Below are 24,014 nucleotides of genomic sequence, written 5' to 3'. Positions count from 1 at the left end.
GAGTTCCTTTCACAGCGTGTGGGGAGTCTGGCCCGGGTCAGCACGGCCTGGGCTGCACAAATTGACTGGGCCGCCAGGAGTAAAGTTGCGGGGAGGGCAGGAGCGTTGAAAAGCAAAGGGTCGGGGATCATGCCAGCAACTCACTCACCGCTGCCGCGGAGCCACTGCATTGTGGCCGGGGTGGGAAGTAGTTCTGGTGGTTGCGAGCGGCCACCAGGACCGGACAGCGGAACCCGGGCTCTACAGTCAGACCTGGGGCAAGCGAGCCGACCTGGGCGCAACAGCCAGACCTGGCGCAAGCGAGCCGACCTGGGAACTTCAGCCATTCGCGGGGCATGCAACTGACCTGGGTGTCACAGCCAGACCTGAGGCAAGCGAGCCGAACTGGGCGCAGCAGCCAGACTGGGGCAAGTGAGCCGACCTGGGAACTGCAGCCATTCGCAGGGCATGCAGCTGATCTGGGTGTCACAGCCATTCGCAGGGCACATAGCCGACCTGGATGTCACAGCCAGACCTGGGACAATCAAGCCGACCTGGGCGCTACAGCCAGTCCCGTAGCACGCAGGCGACCTGGGAACTGCAGCCTTTCCCGGGGCACGCAGCCGACCTGGGAACTGCACGTAACCGACCTAGATCTGGGGCAAGCGAGCCGACCTGGGCGCTACAGCCACACCTGGGGCAAGTGAGCCGACCTGGGTGCAACAGCCACACCTGGGGCAAGCGAGCCGACCTGGGAACTGCAGCTAGTCCCGGGGACGCAAGGGAACTGGGAACTGAAGCCAGTCCCGATGACACGAGGGATGTGGGAACTGCAGCCAGTCCCGGGGCATGCCGGTGATGTTGCTGACCCCTGGACTAAATCAAACACTTGATCCTGTCCCGCCATCGTCTTTTTCAAAATTTAGCAACTTAAATTGGGGGTGCGTCTTCGACCCATGTGCGTCTTCATTGCCGGGAAATACAGTATGTGTGGTCCTAAATCTTCACAACGCTACACTGCTAATTTCTTCATCTTGTGACAAAGTTTGCAGATCCCACAAAATGCACAGAAATTTAGTGGAAGCAAGTCATTCTTAATCTCAAAGGACTGAATGTGAATTATTGATTAACTCGGTAATGACGATTTTTTGTCTGCCCTTGGTGTACACCAATATGTGCAGTTCCTTCCTACACTTCTGCTTAACTGTTTAATAATTTTAAGATCCCTTCACATGTCTTCCATCTCACCATCTTCCAGTCCCGCCTCAAGACCCATTTCTTCACCTCTGCCTATCCTATACAGGCGACAGATAGCACAATGGGCTAAGAGTTCGGCTGGCGACCGGAGGGTAGCCGGTTCAAATCCCGCTTGGAGTGCATACTGTCGTTGTGTCCTTGGGCAAGACACTTCATCCACCTTTGCCTGTAATGGAATGTTACGGCGGCAGGCGCGGGCACACCGCGACGCCCTGTGTCTCCCTTTCAAGGGAGATGCTAAAAATGCATTTCGTTGTCTCTGTACTGTACACTGACAATGACAATAAAATTGAATCATTTCATTTCATCCTTAGCCTCACGTGCCGTCCCTTTTCATCTGTGCATTAATTGCCTCGTACTGTGTTTTGTATTTAATTCTGTATTTACTTTCTGTACTAGTCATGTCTACTATTTATTTCATTCCCCTTGCATGTTTTTCCTCTATCTGCTAAATTTTTGTAAGGTGTCCTTGAGACTCTTGAAAGGCCGCCATAAATAAAATTCATTATTATTATGTCTTTTGCTGATTATTTTAACTCTGACCCGACACCTTGAGAATTGTTCATGAGTACGACTGGCTTCCCTTTGTCTACCTTATTTAAGTTATCTTGATCTTATATATGTGTATTTATATTTGATGCAGTCTATAGGTTTTTGATGCAATTCGGATGACGGGCTGGTCAATGAAGATGTCTGTGGGATCCAAGGTAGTTGCCCCCCCCCCTCGGTCATGACTGACCATGGGCGATGCATCCTAGTTTGCAGGCGATGTGTGGTCTGATGCAAGTCTGGGCGATGTCATATGGAGGACAGGCTGTTGCCCATGCAGCACGTCCCCCCCCTCTCCACATCGCTGGTCGATCCAAAGGAACAGCAGGGCTGTTACAGTTTGGCACCAGCACTGTCGCAGGAGCTGCCAGAGCGAGGTTGTAGACAACGACAAACTGCCTTAGGGGCTCCAAATCTGGATTTTCTTGAATTTTACTCCAGGAGCCTTTTCCATGACTGGATATGGCCACAAGGCAGTGGAGGTTTTAAATCAGAATTTTCCCTCGCATAGATGACTGACGAGCCCCATCTGCCCGAGACTCATGGGAGCGGGAGCATCTACCTTCCCGTGCAGGTCTATAGCACCAGCCCAAGGTAGCGTGGCAGAATGTATGCCATGGACAGAAAACAAAGATAAACGATTTGCAGGTGTTTTTGTGACTGGAAGATTGTTGCATCATTTTGGTTCCATGCAGCTCAGTAATTGGTTCCTTGGTTTGTGCTATAAGTTATTTAGTAAGTTAATAGCGGCACAGTGGTGCAGCTGGTAGAGCCGTTACCTCAGTGCCAGAGACCATGGTTCGATCCTGACTTTGGGTGCTGTCAGTGTGGAGTTTGCATGTTCTCCCTGTGTCTTTGTAAGTTTGTAGGTTAATTGAAAAAAAATCCCTGAGTGTGTTGAGAGTGGATGAGAAAGTGGGATAACAGAAATTAGTCTGAATGGGTAATCGACAGTTGGTGTGAATCAGTGGCCTAAGGACTTGTTTCCTTGTTGTATCTCTAAACTAAAGGTGTGGTCAGTAAGGTAAAAATGGAGAAGATTTACAAGGGTGTTGCTAAGACTAAACATTTTTAACAATGGAGGCTTAGGATGATTGAACTTTGAAATAATGAATGATTAGGGCAAAGCAAAATTTTCTTTCGAGTACATGGATTTAACGTCATTGATAGAAAGATTAGAAGGGGATGAGGGTTTTATTTTACGTCTAGAGGGTGGTAAGCGTCTGCAACTTACTGGTTGAAAGCTAGAGGAAGTGAAAATGCTCTTTGCATTAAATGTGTACTTGGAGCAGTCACCTGTGGGGCTACAGCCCAAGTGATGGTAAATAGGACTAGGGTTGCCACAAGTTATTTTTCAACAGACACGAGTGGAACAGTTAGCTTCCTTACATTTTGGATTTTGTTGTCAGTGCTTCAAATTCTGACGATTACATTTTGGCAAAGCTATATTTTGCCAAAATATGTGCACCTTTATTCCTAGGGCTCTGATGCTTATCTACTTCCAGGTCGGTTAAATAAATAGTCTACAGTCCAGGCAGTTTAAGACTGTCTTGTAGGAAACATTTTCTAGCCCTTTCTATGTGAATTTGGGTAACATTGATAGACTTACTCACTTGTCTGCTTATTTCTCTTTTTAGGCATATTATTAGGCTGTTCAGTTGACAGAAGAAGTGACTCCATTAAATTGCTTTTTCTTTCAGCAAGTATTTTTGCCTTGCTCAGTTCAGCCCTTAAAGGAGTCTTTGAACACGACTGTCACCTGATAAGCTGATTACCTTGAGATATCCTATCCTTTGCCATTAAACTTTGCATTTACAACACATTGTGATAGTGGTTAAATAGATCTATATATCCCCACATTTATTTTGATATATTATCTATAGCAGCAATTAATGTAGGAAGCCTGCCATGGGTTAAGCACTGCCTGAACATTTTTATTTTGATTATTACAGGAGTGCAGCAAACCTCAAGAAGCTTTTGGGTTCGAACAGGCTCCTAGGGACTACACACTCCGCGCATTTGGAGAAATGGCAGATGCCTTTAAATCGGACTACTTCAATATGCCAGTTCATGTGAGTGTGCTTTGTTTGGGGAAAAAAATGTTGGAGCTGGTTACCCAAAACTTTCTTTGTATTAATTTAAATAACCATGCTTTGCTCAGGCATTCTTGTCAGTAAGTTGGGCATATATATATATATATATATATATCGATGTTAAGTTCGAGCATAAACTCTTCAGTCAAATCTTAATGTAGAACAATGGATATTTTATAGTTTGCAAAGAAACAAAAATTCTATACAGAGCAATTATTTTATTTCTCTCTTCTCACCCCATCCTAAATTATAAATCCGTCAAAATACAGATGGTTCCAACGGAGCTTGTGGAGAAGGAATTTTGGCGTTTGGTTAGTACCATTGAAGAAGATGTTACAGTGGAATATGGAGCTGACATTGCATCTAAAGAATTTGGTAGTGGCTTTCCCATCAAAAATGGCAAAATTAAATTACGACCTGATGAACAGGTATGGCTGTTGCTTTAAATTTATAAGATTCTGGGAAACACTATTCTTGGCCTTAATGTCAACTGAGTTTTTCAGTAAATCTTACAATTTCCCTTTGTGATAATGGTAAAACTGCATGTAGCAAAATAACGAGTTGCTCAACCACAATTTGAAGCCCAAGTATGGCCAAATTACATGTTGAGATACTCTCTTTAGTAAATTTCCTGTGTTACTGTTTTCCCTGATACTAAACATTATGAAAAATTATTTGGTGAATTTCAACTAAGATTAACCAGCCGGATTATAGACATAATTCAACAAAATGTAATTCCAAATTCATATTAACTGGTAAAGCAAATTGCAGTTGGCATTCATGCATCAGTGAGGGAACAGTAAGCTATAGAACACGTTTGTTTACTGCGTATAGTGATGCCTATTGCTTTTAATAGTTTTAATCTGTTCACTGGTAATATTTTTGGGTGTACTTATCAGCAAGGACATCTAAAATTTGAGATGAAGTTGTCACAGTTGAGACTTTCCTGTGCATAATTACTCAAGGCGACGGTGAGCTGCTCATGAATTGTTCTAATTCTTGTGATAAATGTTGCACATGATTGATAGATGTCAAATTTCAGGATTTGGACCCATTGTTGCTGAAGAAGTTATTTTCATGTCAGGCTGTTATGTTGCTTGGGAAGATAATTTATAAGTGCTGCTGTTGTTTTTTATCTGTTGACTTTGTCATACTTTGTGGTAAAGGTTGGATGGTTGGGAGACATAGTTGAAGTAGCTTTCATAAGTAACTGCCAATGAAGTTCCGAATGCAATTGTGAAGGGTGGTGGATTGGGGGGGGGGGGCGTTTGAGCAGGTGGCATTATCCTTTTTTCTTTTATCACTTCACTGTTGTTAAAACTACACGTGCAATCGAGTGGAAGGTTTTCCATAAAGTTCCTGACTTGTGTCATGCATTTGGTGCTGATATGGTGATAGGAGGCTTCCGAATTTGTATTTCATTTATCACAGTTGCATAACACATTTAGCTTCTAATTGCTCAAAATCTGCACACAAAATGGTACAATCTTAAATTGGACGGAGGAACAGAAAATCTAATGGTGTTTGTATTACAGATCTTTGAAGATAGTAGGATAGATTGAAGATCTTTTGTTCTTCGAGGTGATAAGAGGCTCAAAACCATAAAAAGCAGGTTTTCATGCATTAATAAACTGATCAAGCCCCGAAAGGTGTATAGTGTCGAATTTTGGGAAACCATACTGTAGGAAGAATTTGTAGTCCTTGGAGAGCAAAATAGATCAAGAATGAGAGCAGTAATGAGGGCTTCATTCTGTTGAGGAACTAGGCAGATTATTGATACTGTGCTTAGAATGGAAAACAATTAAATTGTACAGTGGAAAATTATAACTCGTTTTTTTGGGAGTAAAAGTGAGGAATATTTTCCAGCAGCAGGAAGATCATAATCAAGAAGAGATTTCAGGTGATCGACTTTTGTTCAGTGTTTTCATGCAACGAATTCTTATGACATAATGTGGTGAACGTTGAGTTTGTTAAAATTAAGTAGTAGACAATAGGTGCAGGAGTAGGCCATTTTGCCCTTCAAGCCAGCACCACCATTCAATGTGATCATGGCTGATCATCCCCAATCAGTATCCTGTTCCTGCCTTCTCCCCATATCCCCTGACTCTGCTATTTTTAAGAACCTTATCTAGCTCTCTCTTGAAAGCATCCAGAGAACCTGCATCCACTGCCCGCTGAGGCAGAGAATTCCACAGACTCGCCACTCTCTGTGAGACAGTGTTTCCTCCTCTCTGTTCTAAATGGCTTACTCCTTGTTCTTAAACTGTGGCCCCTGGTTCTGTAATCCAGTGGTTGATTGTTGAAGTTGGGTTTATGCAGCGATGAACTGCTGATGTCCAGTTTTTTGGACACTTTGATCATGTTGAAGTCGTGTCAGTAACAGAAATAAATTATCCTAAACTATACAAAGTCACTGTAATTCTGAAATCTGATATTTTTTGTGTCTCTTTACCTGAAGGAGTACCTGGATTCTGGATGGAATTTAAATAATATGCCTGTTCTGGAACCTTCAGTCCTGACTCATGTCAGTGCAGATATTTGTGGAATGAAGTTACCTTGGCTGTACGTGGGAATGTGCTTCTCCTCCTTTTGCTGGCATATTGAGGATCACTGGAGCTATTCGATCAATTATCTACATTGGTGAGAAAGTCACTAACTTGCAAGAAGGTTTTGCTTCAGATGTAAAATTTAAGATTGTCACCAACTTTTTTTAATTAACTGATCATGCAGAAATGAAGAGCAACAGTTTGCTCAACTGCTCAACATTGATGGTATAAGTTTGCAGGGGCTAGAACCAGGTGCTAAGAACACAAGAAGCAGAATATAGTGTAAGAACATAAGAAGCAGGAGCAAATGTGGGCCTTTTAGCCCTGAACACAATTATGTCATTCAAAAAGGTCATGGATGCTCTTCAATACCAGTTTTCTGTATTAACATTATGTCCCTTGATTCCCCTAATATCCAAACATCACTTTCTTATTTTTATTCTTCCCAGAGCCTCCACAGCTTTCTTGGAAAATGACATATTCACAATCCACTGAGTGAATAATGTTTTTTCTCACCTGCCATAAAGAGCTGACCTTTTAATTTGAAACTTACCTATGTCTCTAAATAATTGCACAGAATAATTGCACACTGCCTCACCTTTTCTCTTATAACAAAACTATAATTTCAGGAAGCAGTCTGGTATACCAGTCTGGCATTCCCTCTATGTAGACCCACGTATAGGTGGGGAGTCCAAACTTTCTCTCTGTTCCAGGTGTGGTTTCACCAAGGCCCTAGCATGATTGGATTAAGACACCTTTACTCAAATAAACTTGTAATGAATGGAAATAGATTGTTTTCCTTCCTAATTGGTTGCTGTGCCTGCATGTTAGCTGTCAATAATCTGTTTAAGGATGGATAGGATGATCTGAACATCTTTCAATCTGTTAACGTTTACAAAATACTCTACTTTTCTATTTTTTTAACCACAGTGGATGACTTCTCATATGTCTACATTACGTTCTATTTGTTTTGTTCTTGCCTCTGAATTTTCCTGTGCACTCTCTCTGCATCATCACTGAATCATAGAGACTTACAACTCTCACATTAAACAAGCCCGTTTTATGTCATTAATATATTTAGATATTATTACATTTGGTTCTTTCTTCCAAATCTTTGATGGGAATTGTGCAACCTTAACGCTCGTATCTATGGCCTCCTATTGGTCACATTCTCCCACTCCCAATCAATGTATTCTTATGTGCTTATTCATAATCCACATCAGTATATTGCCCCAATCCTTGTGCACTGATTTTGTTTTATAACCTGTTGTGTAGCATCTCATTGAAGACCGTCTGAAAGTCCTTATACCCTATCTACTTTGCTCGCTGAAACTTCAAGAAACTCAGATTTAATCATGATCACCTTTTCATAAATCAATGTTGACATTCCCTAATCTTAATTACTTTTGAAGTTGCTGCTTGCCATTAACTTAATTATAGGCTTTCCTTTTGGCATGGAGAAAAAAGTAGGACCTTATACTTTATTCTTATCCTTAACCAAATTATAATTATACAAAAAATATTCCAAGCTGCACTGTCAGTATATGCTGTATTGTTCCAGAAATTACTGTCAGATGAGCTGGAGAAAGCTGGGTAATCTTATGATGTTATCAGTATTTTTGCAGGGTTTTTTTGGGCAGTACTCAGCTTGGATGCTTAATTGTGTATGTTGCCCACATGTTGAATATTGTGATAAATTAGTGTTTTAAACTTTAATTCTTTAGCATTCTGGGGGTTGAGATGGGGAAGGAACTTTATTGAGCCCTAACTGTCAACATCAATCATTTATTTACCGTTAATAAGTTTTGTAGGAGTGGAAGCAAATACAAGACTTTTTTTAATAAAATAAATTCCATTATTTTTGTTTAAAATCTTTAACTTGTTCCAAGGTATAAACTGTCTGAATGTTAACTAAATAATAGGGAAAAAACTGCAAGTGCTGGGATTATGAAATAAAGCAAAGCATGCTGGAGTTACTCTGCAGGTCAGGCATCATCATGTGTAGAGGGAACCAATTAATATTTTGAGCCCATGATTTTTCATCAGTCGCAGAACAAGCGAGTCAAACAAATTTTAAATGCAATGAAAGGTGAGGTGTGAGATAATTGTCAAAAATGCCAATTATGTTGAATGCCTTAAAGGTTACTCTGGTTGAAGTTTAAGGAAGGAATTTCATGGCTTGGTGACCAAATGTTTGAATTGGAGGAACATAAATTTTTTGAGGGTGGTAAACCACAAGACAACCAAATATGAAGGATGTTATCACAATAGGTAACGTGGGAACTGAGAGCCAGTGTAGGTCAAACATTTGGGAAATGAGAATGGGTTATTTAAAGTATAAGGGTTGAATGACTTTTTTAAAATTTCATGGAGAATTGGGCCAAAAATGGTGATGGACATTATTACAAAGATTATAGTAGACAGTTAAACCTATGTTAACATAATAGTTAGGTTATTGAACTGGAGATTAAAGGTTTGAACTAAGTATGTAGAGAAATGTTCAAATCCCCCTGTGCCAATGGAGAAATTAAATTTGATTAAATACAAGGCTCTTATTTGTAATATTACCAGCGAAAAAACCCTTCTAGGTCTTAAGACAACGTATCCAAGGAAGGCAACCGATGCGACTTCAGACCTGAGGCAATATGGTAACATTTAACTACTCTCTGAACCGCTCCAGCAAATCTGACATTAACCAATATATATTAAAACAAACAAATGTCGAACCCCACCTCAGATTTAATGAAAACACAAATCCTTACAACTTGCCTTAACTATCTCTGGATCTAAGGAAAACTTGGGTAAGCTGCCCTGCAAAGCAGCTGCTTCATGTTACCATTGTCAAATATTGTAGACTCCCATCGTGATTCCTGGGTATGTCCTATCCATTAATAGTAGAGATCTACCAAGATGGTGCCAGTGATATATAGGATTGCACTGAAAATCCTCATCACAGAAAATGTATTATTTAGTGAAATAAACTTGGAATAAATGCTGGTATAAGAAATTACCTGCAAATTACCAAAAAATAGAGCTGTATGCATTCAACACCATTCTGAAAAAGTATTGCAGACATTCTTTCCCCCATATGTTTTGCTTTTCACAATGGCAAACAGGCAACCAACTGACTGGAAATACTGATCATTTTGTTGTTAATGCTCATTGTTTTTCTCAAAATGCTGGTAGTATCTTCAATACATAGACAGCATGAAAAATAAGCCATGGTCTTGGTGAATGACTGAATAGGCACAAGGCCAAATGGCCTGCTCCTGCTATAATTTCTTATGTTCTTCTTGCATCCCCTTCTCACTGACAATAAATGCTAGGTTTCTTAGTGATACCTATATGCCACAAAATGCTTGGCAAGGAAAGAATATAGTATCAATTGCTCAGATTAGATTAAAAATTACGCTATAGCTTTGAACATTCTGAATTCTCCAAGGCATTGGATAAGGAATGAAGTTCATGGCCGGAACCTAAATGGCTCCATCATATTTGTTCTGAGGAAACTTTTCCTCATTCATTAAAGTGTGTCTGTCAAGCAGCCTGAAAATACTGATGTAGTGTAGGGATCCAAACAAGGTGGATTTGTCATCCGCATTATGCAAAGTGTCACAATTTCAAATGTTTCTCAGGAATAGCATTTGGTGCTGTTAATTTATTCTGACATTTTGGGTTTTTTTGGTAAATTTCCATTAAAAATAAACTTAAAATCATGGGATGTGAATCATGTGAATTTGGATTTAATGGTAGGAACGGAAGGATTTTTGAGGTGTAGTATCGGATAGAATTTGTTTTTTTAGAGAAAATCCACAGAAGGTTGCCCTTGGAATCTCTAAAATATAGAATGTACTGGAGATATGGATGGACGAATTAGTATAGTTTTCAGAATGCTTGGGTAAATAACAAATTAAATCAGATTAGATGACATATCTAACATTGCTCGTGCAATCATAAATGTAAATGTATAAAATGGCTCAACTGTTCAATAGTTCAGAGCATTTAGAACTCAATATTTTGTGTGAAATTAGGAGAAAAAGGAAGTGATTGTGGGTGGGAAGGTAGTGTAGGTAAAACAAAGCACACTTTCCATTTCTACAGAATGTACGGAGATAAATGCATTTTGTCATTTGCAGATAATTTAGCCTGTATCTATGTCTCTTGCATCCCATTCTGATTTTAGTGTTCAGTTGACAGGTATGGAGGGCTCTGAATTATTGCCATATTTTTTTCTGAAGGTACTACTATCTTGGCAAAATATTTGTTTTTTATTTACATGACCAGGAGTTGTATAGGGTTCTCTCAATAGGCAACAGATATAATTGTTTCAGCATTGGATGTCAACAATTTTTCAGAATGATCTCAAATCCACTACCACCTGTAATTTAAAAAGAGTCCTGATAGTTTATTTATATTTTGATCAGTTTTCCATAAACAGTAGAGTGCTTTATAATCTCAAATTCATGGATTCTAATTTTCTTTTAAAACTAATTAGGGGAGAGCCTAAGACATGGTATGGAGCACCAGCATACGTGGCAGAACAGCTGGAGAGTGTTATGAAGAGACTGGCGCCTGAGCTGTTTGAATCCCAGCCTGACCTTCTGCATCAGCTGGTCACCATCATGAATCCTAACACTCTGATGGCTCACGGAGTGCCAGTACGTATTGCAGATCTCCATGCAGCCCTGAGATCCTGATTTTAAACTTAGATTTTATATTTTAACAAAGAATTGCCAGAGATGCATCAGTTTTCAATTTGAAGCAAAGCTTTGGCAAAAACGATTGATAGTCTAGGCTTATTTTGCTTGGGATGGAATTGGAGAAATATTATTTTAAAAGAGTGTACTTCTAAGTGGTCATGGTATTTGGCAACTGAAGTAGAGTTATCAGCAGTGATGTGACCAATGTAATATTTGAGTATTGAATGCACTATATAGTAATTTACCTTTATATCCATCAAATAACACAATTCCAATAATTTTGACCACAATATTTCCCAAATATCATGCATAGCTAGAATTGGTTACATTGCAGTTAATAACATTTATATATTTAATGCTACTTTTCGTAGAATCACACACATGTAGTTGCCACTTGAATGAATTGCCGTGCTTGGTTTATTTTTTCATCCTTTTCCTTTCCACTTCCTTCTGCTCTCTTAGTGCTTCTGAAAATAATACCAGATCTGCCCAAAATGTTGATTCTAATATTAGAACCTATTTTTGCAAAGAAACTTTAGAAGTTTTATTTCATGGTCGCTGTTTTCTTTTAAACTGAAGAATCATTATCCATGGTACAATATTGCTGTATTTAAATTGTGATTGAAGATCAGAATTATCTTTGAATGTCCTAAATCACTTTATAGGCAGGCGTCATGAATATGGCTATATAATTTAAGTATCTCTTCACGACTTACCCATATTAAAAACAAAAGCAGCACGTCCAAATGTAATCATACTCTGCTTTTGCATTTAGTCCTCTTTGTTTTGCCAAGTTTGTAATTTTTTTAAAGCCCCAAATCAGCCTTTTGGGCACTTGAATTGATTATCTTTTATTAATGTAGTCACCTTTTCAGACTCGATTGAATGGCTGTTCATTTTCTTTGTAATTCATAATCATGACAATCATAATCAGTGCCATGTACAATCTGTGTAGGTTTGACGCTTGGCATAAAGACTTTCAATGGAATACGATGAATCATTCAATGCCATTTTTCATTCTTCATTTGCTTTGTCGTTCAAGGGTTTCCTAAATATTTTTCATTATCAATTGCAAGTCTATAATTCACCCAGAGGGCCAATTCTAAGCCACATTGTAATAAAGCGGGTGGCTTGGAGTTCAGCTGTAAAATAGTGGGACGGATGGCTAATTACCACTCTAGCTTGACCCAAGACCTGACAAATATGTAACTTGCCAATGAACAGATCAAATATAGGATGTTTTGTTATATTTTAGAATTGATAAAATTTTAGAATTGGTAAAATAAGCTCGTGAAGACTCGTGAAGATTTTTCAACATGTTGACAAATGTCCACGGGAGCCCCGAGTATCTACGAGCGGCTTTTACTGTAATTCTCCGAGTTCGAATCAGGGGAAACTCGGGAGAACTCTTGAATTAGCTCGTACAGTGGGACAGGCCCTTTATGTTCTTGCTTTTAACTGTTCAGAATTGTATGGCGTACTCCACGTACATCGAGATTAGTTTTCTGCACATATTAATCAATTTTAGCAGCATGCCCAAGTCTGCCCTTCACTCAGAAAGGAAAATTCAGTCCCTCTCAATAATTATGTAAAAATGTGCGTTGTTTCCTCGGTGCTCTGAATCCACCCAAGCAAGTCAAGTAAAATAACTTCAAGCTTCAACTTTGGTGTTGAGTGTTTCTGTCACATTAATCGTCATCCCAAATCATTTTTTCTCCTAACATTTTATCCTGATTTGTCAATCTGTCTGAAACACCTTCAACTTTGCCATCCAATGTGCCATTCCGCACAGGTCACCACAGTTAAATTATCTTTTGTGTCGCCACCTTTTATCTCAAACCAACCACTTTGCTCTTTCATAACCCACTTTCCATGTTAGTTTCTGTAAAAACTCCTAAATAATTTCCCAATGCAATTCAAAACCTCATTGTGTCTATGGCTCACCATTTTCTATATAGTAATTTTCAAGATGTTTGTTTGCCCTGTTTCTCTTTCACTGTCACTACCGATGTTTTTATTCTTATAAATGTTCTTGTTCCCCCTGATGTTTACCCTACTGGTTCGGGTTCATGCCATGACTCTTGGGTATATCTGGCATACAACTAATACAGTCTACCAAACGTAGACTCAGTGACTGCTTCGCTAAACACTTGCACTCTGTCTGCCTCGGCCTATGCCAACCGTTTCAACTTTCCTTCCCATTCACATTTGGACCATTTTGTCCTGGGCATCCATTGCCAGAGTGAGGCCATGTGCAAATTGGAAAAACAACACCTCATTGGGTAACTTACAACCCAGCTGTATGAACATTGAATTCTCTGATTTTAAGTAACCTACTTACCCCCTACCTCCACCCTAGTCGTTGTAGCAGTGTCCACCTTTTTTTCCTCTTGAGATCACACCTTCCCTAGCCAACAATGGGTTGACCTGCCTGAGGTAATTTGTGGCCAGCCATGTTTGGTCCCAGTCTTTTTCTGCTTCCAGCTTCAGCCACTTTCAGTCAGAAGAAGGGTCCCAACCAGAAACATCACCCAGCCTTTTTCTCCTGAGATGCTACATGACCCGCTAGGTTACTCCAGCACTGTGTCTTTTGTATAAACCATCATCCGTAGTTCTTTGTTTCCACAATACAGCAATACAACTCATTAAACTATTTCATAGTCATAGAACATCGACATTGTGGCTCTTTGGCCCACTGTTTTCATGACAACTATTGAATACATCCATCGTCTATTATATATTAAAACTGTGTGTGTGTGTGTGTGTGTGTATTTGTGGATGGTAGATTCGGCCTTTGATTCCTTGCACTCCGTCATTTTTTCCATGTCGCTAGCTCATTCACTTTTACATTCAATTTTGCACTCCTCAAAACATTTTTTCTTTATGTACCCATTTTTTATTAAAATTCCCCCCCCCCCCCCCCCCCCCCTCACTCATTTTGTCGCCTCCTGCTGGCCAGTGACCATAACGGCTGCTGACACCCGCCTCTGCTCCAAAAACGGCGACATTGTTCCCTGCCGCTGGTGCCCGGCCCGGCTCTGTCACGCTGCCTCAAGCTAAACATCGCATCTTCAACCGCTGTTGGAAAAGCAGCGGGGGAACAGCCAGCGCGACAGAGCCGACGTCTCAGAAGTGCTGAGGATGCGAGGCCTCACACTCTCTAACCGCCGCTTTCACTAACTTCATTCCACAGTGAGTTCAGTTCGGTAACACCACCCCCCACTCCACCTCTCTCCCCCACTCCTCCCCTCTCCCCCACTCCGCCCTCTCCCCCACTCCGCCCTCTCCCCCACTCCGCCCTCTCCCCCACTCCGCCCTCTCCCCCCACTCCGCCCTCTCCCCCACTCCGCCCTCTCCCGGTCTGAAGCGCCGAGTATGCGAGCCCATGGAGCTCAGAAACATCCAGAAAGTTCTGCAGAAGCCCGCCCGCCGCGGCCTTGCTCGGGGTCCACGCCCGTCCACATCCTCGCTCTGGTCCGGCGCCTGGTGGGGAGGCTGCTGCCGCAGGCCAAGCCCGGTTCAACGCCCGCCGCTTCGCTCGGGGTCCTCGGGTAGATCCCCGCCCATGGCCTCCCTCCAGTCCATGTCTGCCGCCCATTGCCTGGTGGGGAGGCTGCTGCCTGGGCTGGAGTAGAGACTGGAGCTGGAGTGAGGGCCACACCTCTCTCCCTCTCTCCTCTCTCCTCCTCCCTCCCCCCCCCCCTCTCCATCTCCTCCCATCCCCATCCCTCTATCCTCCCACCACCCTTCTCTTCTTCCCCCCCCACCCTCCTTCCCTTCCCCCCCCCACCCTCCTTCCCTTCCCCCCCCCCCCCCTCCCCCTCCCTCTCTCTCTTGCACCACCACTCCCCGCCTCCCCCTCGTCCCCCCCTTCCCTCCCCCTCCCTTTCTCTCCCTCCCTTCCCCCTAACCCTCTCTCCCTTTCCCTCATCCCCTCTCTGTCTTCCCCTCATCCCCTCTCTCCGCCTCTAACATCTCCTCTCCCCCTACCCCTTCACCTCATCCCCTCCCTCCACCTCTACAATCCCGTCCCCCCTCTCCCACCCCCCTACCCCTCTCCCCCTCTTCCTTCCTCCCCTGCCCTCCCCGCTCAACTCCCCACTCCACACTCTCCTCTTCCCTCTCTCCTCTTCTCTCCCCACCCCGTCTCCCTCTCCCCCCTCCCCCCGCCTGTGTGTTTGGGGGGTTGTTCGTGTGAGTCTGATGCCGCAGCCAACGCGCATTGGGGAAACAGACCCAACGGGTCTGCACTTGGTCTAGTATCTCTTAAAACTCTGTGTGTGTGTGGGTGTACAGCATTTTGCATTTGAAACATATATCCTCGAAAACCAGACGCAAAAACGCAGAGATTTTTTACTATTTTGGTAGGGATTTAACTTACGATTGCATAAATGCACTGCTCTCTAAACTCGGTCAATTATTTCTCCATATTTTGAATATCAAGACCCCTCCCCCGTCACACAGCCCCCCCCCCCCCCCCCGGTCACACACTCCCCATTCTCCTCCAGGCTTCTGCTGCCATTACCATTGGCAATTTCTTCAAGCTGTTTCTGACGTTACCGATGGCAACGTCCCATTGTGATGTCATTGTCGGACTTGGCAGCTTGTGTAATTGAGAGCCCATTGTGATTGGTGGTCTGAGATGTTATTGTGGCATCTTCACCAGAAGCTGCTGTCAGAAGCCATTTTGGGCTTTTTTTTTTTTTAAACTAATCATCAATAACGTGAAATATAGCACGAAATCTGAAGGAAACCTGATTATGGCGTGGATGGGAAAAATGTGATTAAGAATTTGGAAAATTTTCAGCGCTGCCACATAGTATTTTGATGAAGATACAAATACACGGAGACATAGATATATACATCAGAGCTGCCAAGTAGTACTGATTTTCCGTATTTTGTACGGAAATACGATAAGAATACGGATGTACGATTTTGCTTGGTTAAATACTGATTTTTTTAAAGTCCGTATTTAACAACGCAAAATCGACCATGGATAACCGTAACAACGAGGTGCAGCGGGCAGGTGGGAGCAGCAGGGATCGGCCCAACTTTCGTTGCCATGCCACTCGCCAATGGAGGGGTGGTGGCCCAATGGGATTGACTTGGGATCTTGCTGCTGGAAACTGCAGTGATGTGGTGGGTCATGCTGTACATCTGTGGATTGTAACAGATTAAATCTGTTGGTGTTTTGGGTTTCAAGATCTGGATTGTTTTTGTGGGCGTTGGTCTGCCGCTGTGCTTGGGTTCGGGTCTCTCAGTCTCGTTCTTTCGCGTTCTCCGTCCCCTCTCTCCGTCCACCCCTCCCTCTCTTGCTGTGTCTCTGTCTTTCGCTCTCTCGCTCCCTCCCTCTCTCTCCCGCTCCTCATCTCGTGTCTCTCTCGCTCCCTCTCTTGCCTCGGCATTCCCGGAATCATTTGCCGATTTTGCGGGGAAGGCTGCTTCTGCGGTTCCTTTGGGGGAAGTCCTGGCCCGGGGCGGCTCCTGGTCCGTTCCCTCCACGGGTGCCGCCTGGCCCGCTGAGTTCATCCAGCACTCTGTGTTTTTTGTTTTGCTCTGGAGTTGAAAGCGGACACGGGGGGCTGGGATGGCTTAGCGGGACAAGCGGTAGCACTGGTGAGAGGCAGTGGGTGGCATTTCGGGTCGAGACACTTCTTCAGACAATCACAAGTGCTCTCACCGACGAGAGTTCAATTCAGTTTGCAACAACGTTTACAAACCTCGGTCTCCGCTCACACCCGTCCGCACGGACCCCGGCACCTGCTCCTGCTGCCGGCCCTCTCCCTCCCTTCTCACCTTCCCTTCCATCCCTACCTTCTTCCCTCCCTGCCTTCTTTCCTTCCCACCCTCCTTCCTCTCTCTCTTTTCCCTTCTCTCCTTCCCTCTCTCCTTTCTCTCCTTCCTCTCCCTCCCTTCTTTCTCTTCTTCCTTCCCTCCCCTCTTTCTCTCCTTCCCTCCCTCCCTGATTTCTCTACTTCCCTCACTCCCTTTTCTCCTTCCTCCCTTCTCTCCTTCCCTCTCACACACACACAACACACAGACAACTATCGCACACACCATGCACAGACCACACACGCACACGCACACACACAGACACACACGTGGATGGGATAGAAGCCCACAGGGTAGGATGGGGCTCAAGCCCAAAATTTAATGCCTGCACTGGTTTTTCGCCAATAGTTACTGGTTTTCCAGGATCTAGTTAATTACATTTTTTTTTTCATTTTACAGTCACTAAAACAAGTGGTTTTGTGACTATGTACTTTTCAGCGGTAATCTACACATTTTGTTTGTTATTTGTAGGCTTACATGTATGTAATTTTATATTAAAATGTTGCCTAGATCTCTTTGGTCCATTAACTCGCAGGCACTTTTTACGAGCACTTTTTGATTACTTTCCATTCTACCATAGATATGAAGTCTATAATATACTTGATTCTACAGACCTTGGCTGGGAACCTGGGGCTCAACAAAATTGTTCCCAATTGGGCCCCGCACCTCCTAAGGCCAGCCCTGAAAGCAGCTATGACATATAATACACAATAAACTGTATTACAAATACACAATAAACAAGTTATGCATTTGTGTACTCTTACATGTATGGCCACACATTAAAAAAAACTGATTTCCTCAGCAAAATACAGATTTTCAGGCACTAGAATACTGAAATGCTCTGACAAAACTTGGCAGCTCTGATACATAGATACATACACACACATACATACAAGATGAAAGTTTTATAAATATGTACATATATGTATATATATTGTATATGTATAGACAGAGAGGGATATCAACAACGTTGGCTCCTTGTAACTAATTGGCCCTGGCTTAGTTTGAGATCACACCAGATTTTGCAGCTCAAGCAGTGCCATTTTGCTGTTGTTGATTTAACACTGCTGTATTTTGTCTAGTTCCACAATGTCACTTGTCTAACATTGCTGGAACATTTAACTTGTTTCCTTTATCGGCCACCTCAGATTATCCAATATTCTGCTGCCCATATCCTCACCTGCTCTGAAACTTGACTAACATCTGTACACTTGGTGACCAACATTGCATTCCATCTGTGTATTGTACCAAAATTAAAGATCCCATACATTGTTTAAATATCTCTGTGGCCTTAAAGATTCTTTTTCACTGTAATCTTCTTCAGCGCTTTGTACTTTGGAGCAGTGCATTCATCTGCTGATCCGTTTTCTCTGTCACTTGCCCCATTGTTTTATCTTTTGGGACCAGATATTTTTTTCCCTTAAACTCCATTTCCACCTAACAAAAGTTATCAACTGTTGCTGTATTTTGATATATTCACCCATAAACTAAGCCATATCCAAACAAAAATACATGAATATTTCCTTACAATGTGACATTAGTTTTATTGGATTTTAACAGTTTAAAGGGCAGCTCAGCTCATCAGTGAAATTGTCTCCTTTATTTATTGATTATTCCTGTTGGTATGAAAGTTAGGAAACGCTATTGTATTTTTCCACCAAATTTATTTAATTTGAAGTATATCGCAACAATGGTGTTTTAAAATTTTGATTTTTACTTGTTTAATGGTGGCTTTGAATTATCCATGAAGTGCAATATTATGGATCTGCACAATTAAAATGTCACGTTTGTGAAAATATGATTTAAATGTCAGGCACCTGAGATTGTTGTAAGTTTACGTTTTTTTCTAGCAGTTAAGTATCTTTCTGGATAGGTTAGTGCATGCATGTATTCTGCATACCTATCCTCCAACCAGTGTTTTTTAATTTCTGCTTTCCACATGATTGCGATCAACTCATCCATCGTGTACAGATACAGGATAACTGGTATAATGTTTAGTGCAAGATAAGTTGGATTACAGATAGTTTGAAGGTCTCCATTGAGGTAGACGGGAGGTCACAACTGCTCACGAGTGGGTTCAGTTGCTTGATATGGCATCAGCCATGGGCTTGTTGTGATAAGAAAACTACAGTGGATCAAGGTGGCTTGGTAGGCTTGATTTATAGTGTTCCATAACCAACCTCAAAGCACTTCATGATGGGAAATGTTAAGGCCACTGGTTGGTAGTCATTAAGGTATGAGATCTTAACAGGTAGTAGAGATGGCACTTCATAGTTGGATATTCCAGGTCTGGGGACCATGAATTCTCTAGGGTCGCCATGTCTGATCACCAGGAGGTGTTCATTAGGAAGCAGACTCTCTCCCTGTAACCTTGCCCGAAGACACCGTGCAGACCATCCAGTGATGGGAGATGCTGCTGATGTCACTGCTAGTTTTCTCTCGAATTTCATTTGCTCAAGTTATTTTTCCAGGTTTTTTTTTTAATCTTTCGTTGTTCCTCTGCATTTGCCTATTCTTTTATTTTGACCTTTAACTGTCTACAAAGCTTTTTATTTGATCTCATTTATTTTGGCTGGTGCTTCTGTAGATTTTGTACTCTTCACATAAAACTAGTTGTTTTTATAAATTAGCCTTTTCTGCCCCGAGCTTGAGAAAGCATGGACATTCTGCTAGCACTCTGTGGTATGACTTGATATCTAATACTTCAGATGGTGAACGCATGTTGGTTATCCTGCTGTCAGGCATGTGCACATAGCAACACGCACATTATCTCCAGCTATTGCCATAGATCTAATCAACAAAATGCTGCTGTTTTTCAGTGTATTACAACAGCTAATCATATCTGCATAAAAAATGTAAAATAACATCACTTAATCATATCTGCATGCCACTTTCAAGGGACATCTGTCAAAATCAAATTTATGATATACTGGCTAGAACTTTGGCATGACCTGAAAAGGTGTGGATTGCAATTCAAAACGGGTTAAGAAAATTGTTAAGTGATATTCAGTATGATAATTGCAACAACATGTAAAACATTGTCACCTGAATAGGGAGTGACTATGCCATTGCAGTCATAGACTTTCGCCAGTAAATGTGTGGAGGACTGCATACCAAAGATGACAATCCGAATGTTCATCAACTGAAAACCTTGGATGACCTGTCGGTCCATTCCAGAGTGAAGCTCAAGTCTGAGGTGTAGTCTGCATCAATGGTCCTGAGCTGTGCAAGAAATCTATGTATGATCTTCGCATGGCTATCGATGATACTAAAGAAAAATTTCAGACTAAGCGAGAGTGCCAGAATTAGCACATGGACATTGACAATTATGGCAAGGCTTTTTGCTGTAATGCACTAAAACATGAAGTCAGGCAATATCTTTGGCAACAACGCATGATCACAAGGTATCCTATGCTTGTTTTGAAAGACAGGTCAGTGGAATGACATCACGTTTCCTGACAGCCTTTGAAGCGCCTGTAACCAAAGTTCCTAACTGAAAAAATGAAGTTCATTGAATTGAATCCACGATCATTGTTGCAAGCGTCAGAGCAGCCTGCAAAGGAGTTAAATATTGACTTTAGGGAGCAAGGTGGAGTCTGTATCAATGGTGCTGAAGTGAAGATGCTCGTGAGCTTCGCGTTCCTTGGTGTAAATATCACCAAATATCTGGTCCAACCATGTTGACACTGCAGCCAAGAAAGCATATTACAATGGCTTTACTTCAGAAGATTAATGAAATTGGCATGTCTCCAGTGATTCTCACCAGTTTCTACAATGCAACATAGCAAGCATCCTGTCAGGTTGCTTCAAAATTTTGTTTGGCTACCACTGCCCAAAACTGCAAGAAATTGCAGAGAATTATGGACACTGCCCATCAGTCCAACATACGTCAGTCTTCCCCACTATTGACTCTCAATAGCCTTCACACTGCTTTGGGAAAGCAGCCAACATAATCACAGACCAATCATTCCCCAGTCATTCCCTCTTCTTCCCTCTCACATCTGGCAGAAGATACAAAATCATAAAAGTATGTACCATCAGATTCAAGAACAGCAGTTTCCCCTCTGTTATGAGATTATTGACTTTACAGCTCAATGCTGAGGATGTTTTTCTGATCTCCCAATCTACCTTGATGCGGCCATTGCTTTTTTAAATGTAGTAGTTATAACACTATTCTGCACTCTTTTTCTTTTTGCACTACCAGTTGTACTTGTGTATGGTATATCTTGCCTGGACAATACATAAAGCAATGTTTTCACTGTACATTGGTACACGTGACAATAATAAACCAATGCCAATGTTAATGTTAAGTGAAGTTCTTTACTTTCATGACACTGTTATAGCTATCAGCTTGTTATCCAAGAAAAAGTGATGAGAAAATATTTGATTTAGTATGAAATAAAACTACTTCAGATATTTGCTTAATGGTTAGAAGGTTTCAGTTCTTGTGCAATTGGAAGTAAATGTGAGAGTCTACTGTCTCAAAGTGGATGTCAATCAAAAGTTCCCGTCAATGATTTGCAATATTATGAAATGATCATGAGTATGCATTTGAAACTAGGTTGACCGTCTAGGTAGCAACATTAAGTTATGCTGAATGTCTGTGCATATCATTTTTTTCTATCTATGAAGAAACTTGTTATTTCTGATAATTGCTTTATTTTTACAATGATTCTGCAAAAGATTTTAAATGTTTATGCCTATTAAGCATACTTGGTTTACCTTACAATACAATAAATAATGTCAAGAAAAATGTAAGGGAACGGGAAAACATTGTATTTTGGCATTGGCGGAGTCTTTGACCGGGTTTAATTGTTTCGAACTGTTATGAGTAAGATATGGAATGTAGATAAAAAAATAAAAACAACATAAAGAAAGCATAAAGTTGAGCCACAGACCAAATATTGAAAAGAGAAATACAAAATCAATAATGGTATTTCTCATCTTTGATTATAAAGCTGTTTTCTTGATGTGCATGGCAAGAAACAACTTTAGAAATTTTGGATGGAACCATAAGAATTTATATGCTTGAATGGACATTAATCTTGGGATAGAACTTCCAGTTACACACGAACATTTTCTTTTTGGGCAAGAACGCATTTGAATTATTTTAAAAGCATCTAATTATAGATTGTGTTTAACAGAAAATTTGTTTGCTTTTAAGCTTCACCATGGTGTATTGAAATTAATGTTTATCAATCATATCTTCTTTCCTCAATACAGGTTTACAGAACTAATCAGTGTGCAGGGGAATTTGTCATCACATTTCCTAGAGCCTATCACAGTGGTTTTAATCAGGGATTCAACTTTGCAGAAGCAGTGAACTTCTGCACAATGGATTGGGTAGGTGTATTTATTCAGTGGATGCATGAGGGAAATGTGAAATTGCTTTTTGTGAATCTTGTGTTGAAGAAAACCGTTTTGTTTAAATTTTGAATTCTAAGTCTTAAATAAATGTGATACATTATCTTTGTACACCCCTTAATCCAGTATTCTAACGGTGAGCCAAAATTATTTTACCTCTTGCATACAGACTTTACTCAAAATTCAGGAATTTCTGGTTAATTGTATTTGAGGCATGTGTTATGTTGAGGATGTTTGTCTTGCAGTTGCCAATGGGCCGTCAGTGTGTGGAACATTATCGTCTCTTGAACCGTTACTGTGTTTTCTCTCATGATGAGATGATTTGTAAGATGGCATCCAAGTCCAAGGATCTGGATGTAATTTTGGCATTTGCTGTCTATAAAGATATGATCATTATGATGGATGAGGAGAAGAAATTAAGGGAAACAGTTCGCAAAATGGTAAGTGGCGCAAAATGTAGTTACTTTTTGTCTGTTGTTAACATTTTTGTCAATCAGATGGTTTATACAACACTTTTTTGCTGTTATTGAATCTTTGCCTGTTACTTGCAAGTTTCACTAATCATATCCCTTTGCCAATTCACCATCCTCTGTTAAAACTGATGACGTGCACTCTATCCCGCTCTAAATCCCACTTGTTCATAACAAAAAAGACTACCTATATGGAAACGCGGTAACGTTTCTCAAATTTTCTCCTTATTCCCTTCATAAATTAAAACAAAGCAAATTGCAGGCTGATTATCGATGAGGATGTTATTCACCGGCTTATTTTTGTTTTGCCTTAAATGTGTTGTTCATTTCCTTATAAGATAGCAAGATTTCTTGAAGTAAATTATCTTCTCCAAACCAGAAAAAAAAATTGCAACAATATCCTACATTGTTTAGCATGCATACCATTAGCACAAATGCTTGTTAACGTACTTTAGCTAGGTGCAGGACTTTGTCTTTGCTACACTGCTATAATTGTCATTATCTATATTATAAAACTCTGATCTTGGATGTTTACTTGTGTTCAAGAAGGAACTAACTGCAGATGCTAGAAAATCGAAGGTACACAAAAATGCTGGAGAAACTCAGCGGGTGCAGCAGCATCTATGGAGCGAAGGAAATAGGCAACGTTTCGGCCCGAAACGTTGCCTATTTCCTTCGCTCCATAGGTGCTGCTGCACCCGCTGAGTTTCACCAGCATTTTTGTGTACCATACCCTCTAGTGTCTCAGTAGAAGTACTCTGACCTCTGAGTCAGAAACTTGTGGGTTTATACAGTATTCATTTCGTGGAATCGAGCAAATAATCCAGGATGAATCTTTAGTGCAGACGACAAAACCATTCATGAGAAGTAATCAAGGGAAAAACAGAGAGAAGAACTTAAAATGATTAATGTTATTAAGTGAACAAATACCAACCTAACTGCTCAACCCACAAATGCACAGCCGCCATATTTTGGCGCTGTTTGCAAAGAAAAAGTCAAAAGTCCGGTCAACGTGTTGGAAGTCCCGGATCCAGGTAAGTCCAGGAAAGTGCAAGGCTGCTGCAGGCCCATGACCCCATGTCCTTCTCCTTGCCTTTGTGACCCGTGGTGCAGCAAGTCTACATAACACCATTGACTTGAATCATGAAAAAATGGTGCCAAAACATGGCAACTCTTGAATACTGTCTCGGTGTATTATTCCTATACAGTCATACTTAACTGTGA

The 24,014-nt window shown here is 41.3% G+C and overlaps 1 protein-coding gene across 2 annotated transcripts in view; it reads left to right on the top strand.

The window, feature by feature from the left end:
- The window catches only part of kdm5ba (lysine (K)-specific demethylase 5Ba), a 96,898-nt gene that overhangs the window by 22,869 nt on the left and 50,015 nt on the right, over nucleotides 1-24,014 (top strand). For both annotated transcript variants that reach the window (XM_055654728.1, XM_055654729.1), the window contains exons 9-14: nucleotides 3,738-3,857; nucleotides 4,148-4,306; nucleotides 6,337-6,518; nucleotides 10,920-11,082; nucleotides 22,180-22,299; nucleotides 22,566-22,760. In XM_055654728.1, the coding sequence (XP_055510703.1) occupies nucleotides 3,738-3,857; nucleotides 4,148-4,306; nucleotides 6,337-6,518; nucleotides 10,920-11,082; nucleotides 22,180-22,299; nucleotides 22,566-22,760 (939 nt within the window). The remainder of the gene's footprint in view (nucleotides 1-3,737; nucleotides 3,858-4,147; nucleotides 4,307-6,336; nucleotides 6,519-10,919; nucleotides 11,083-22,179; nucleotides 22,300-22,565; nucleotides 22,761-24,014) is intronic.

This window comes from Leucoraja erinacea, chromosome 24 (genome assembly GCF_028641065.1).
Source record: "Leucoraja erinacea ecotype New England chromosome 24, Leri_hhj_1, whole genome shotgun sequence".
Taxonomy (NCBI): domain Eukaryota; kingdom Metazoa; phylum Chordata; class Chondrichthyes; order Rajiformes; family Rajidae; genus Leucoraja; species Leucoraja erinaceus.
Note: the sequence above shows the minus strand (reverse complement) of the source record. Positions and strands in the feature narration are given on the sequence as shown.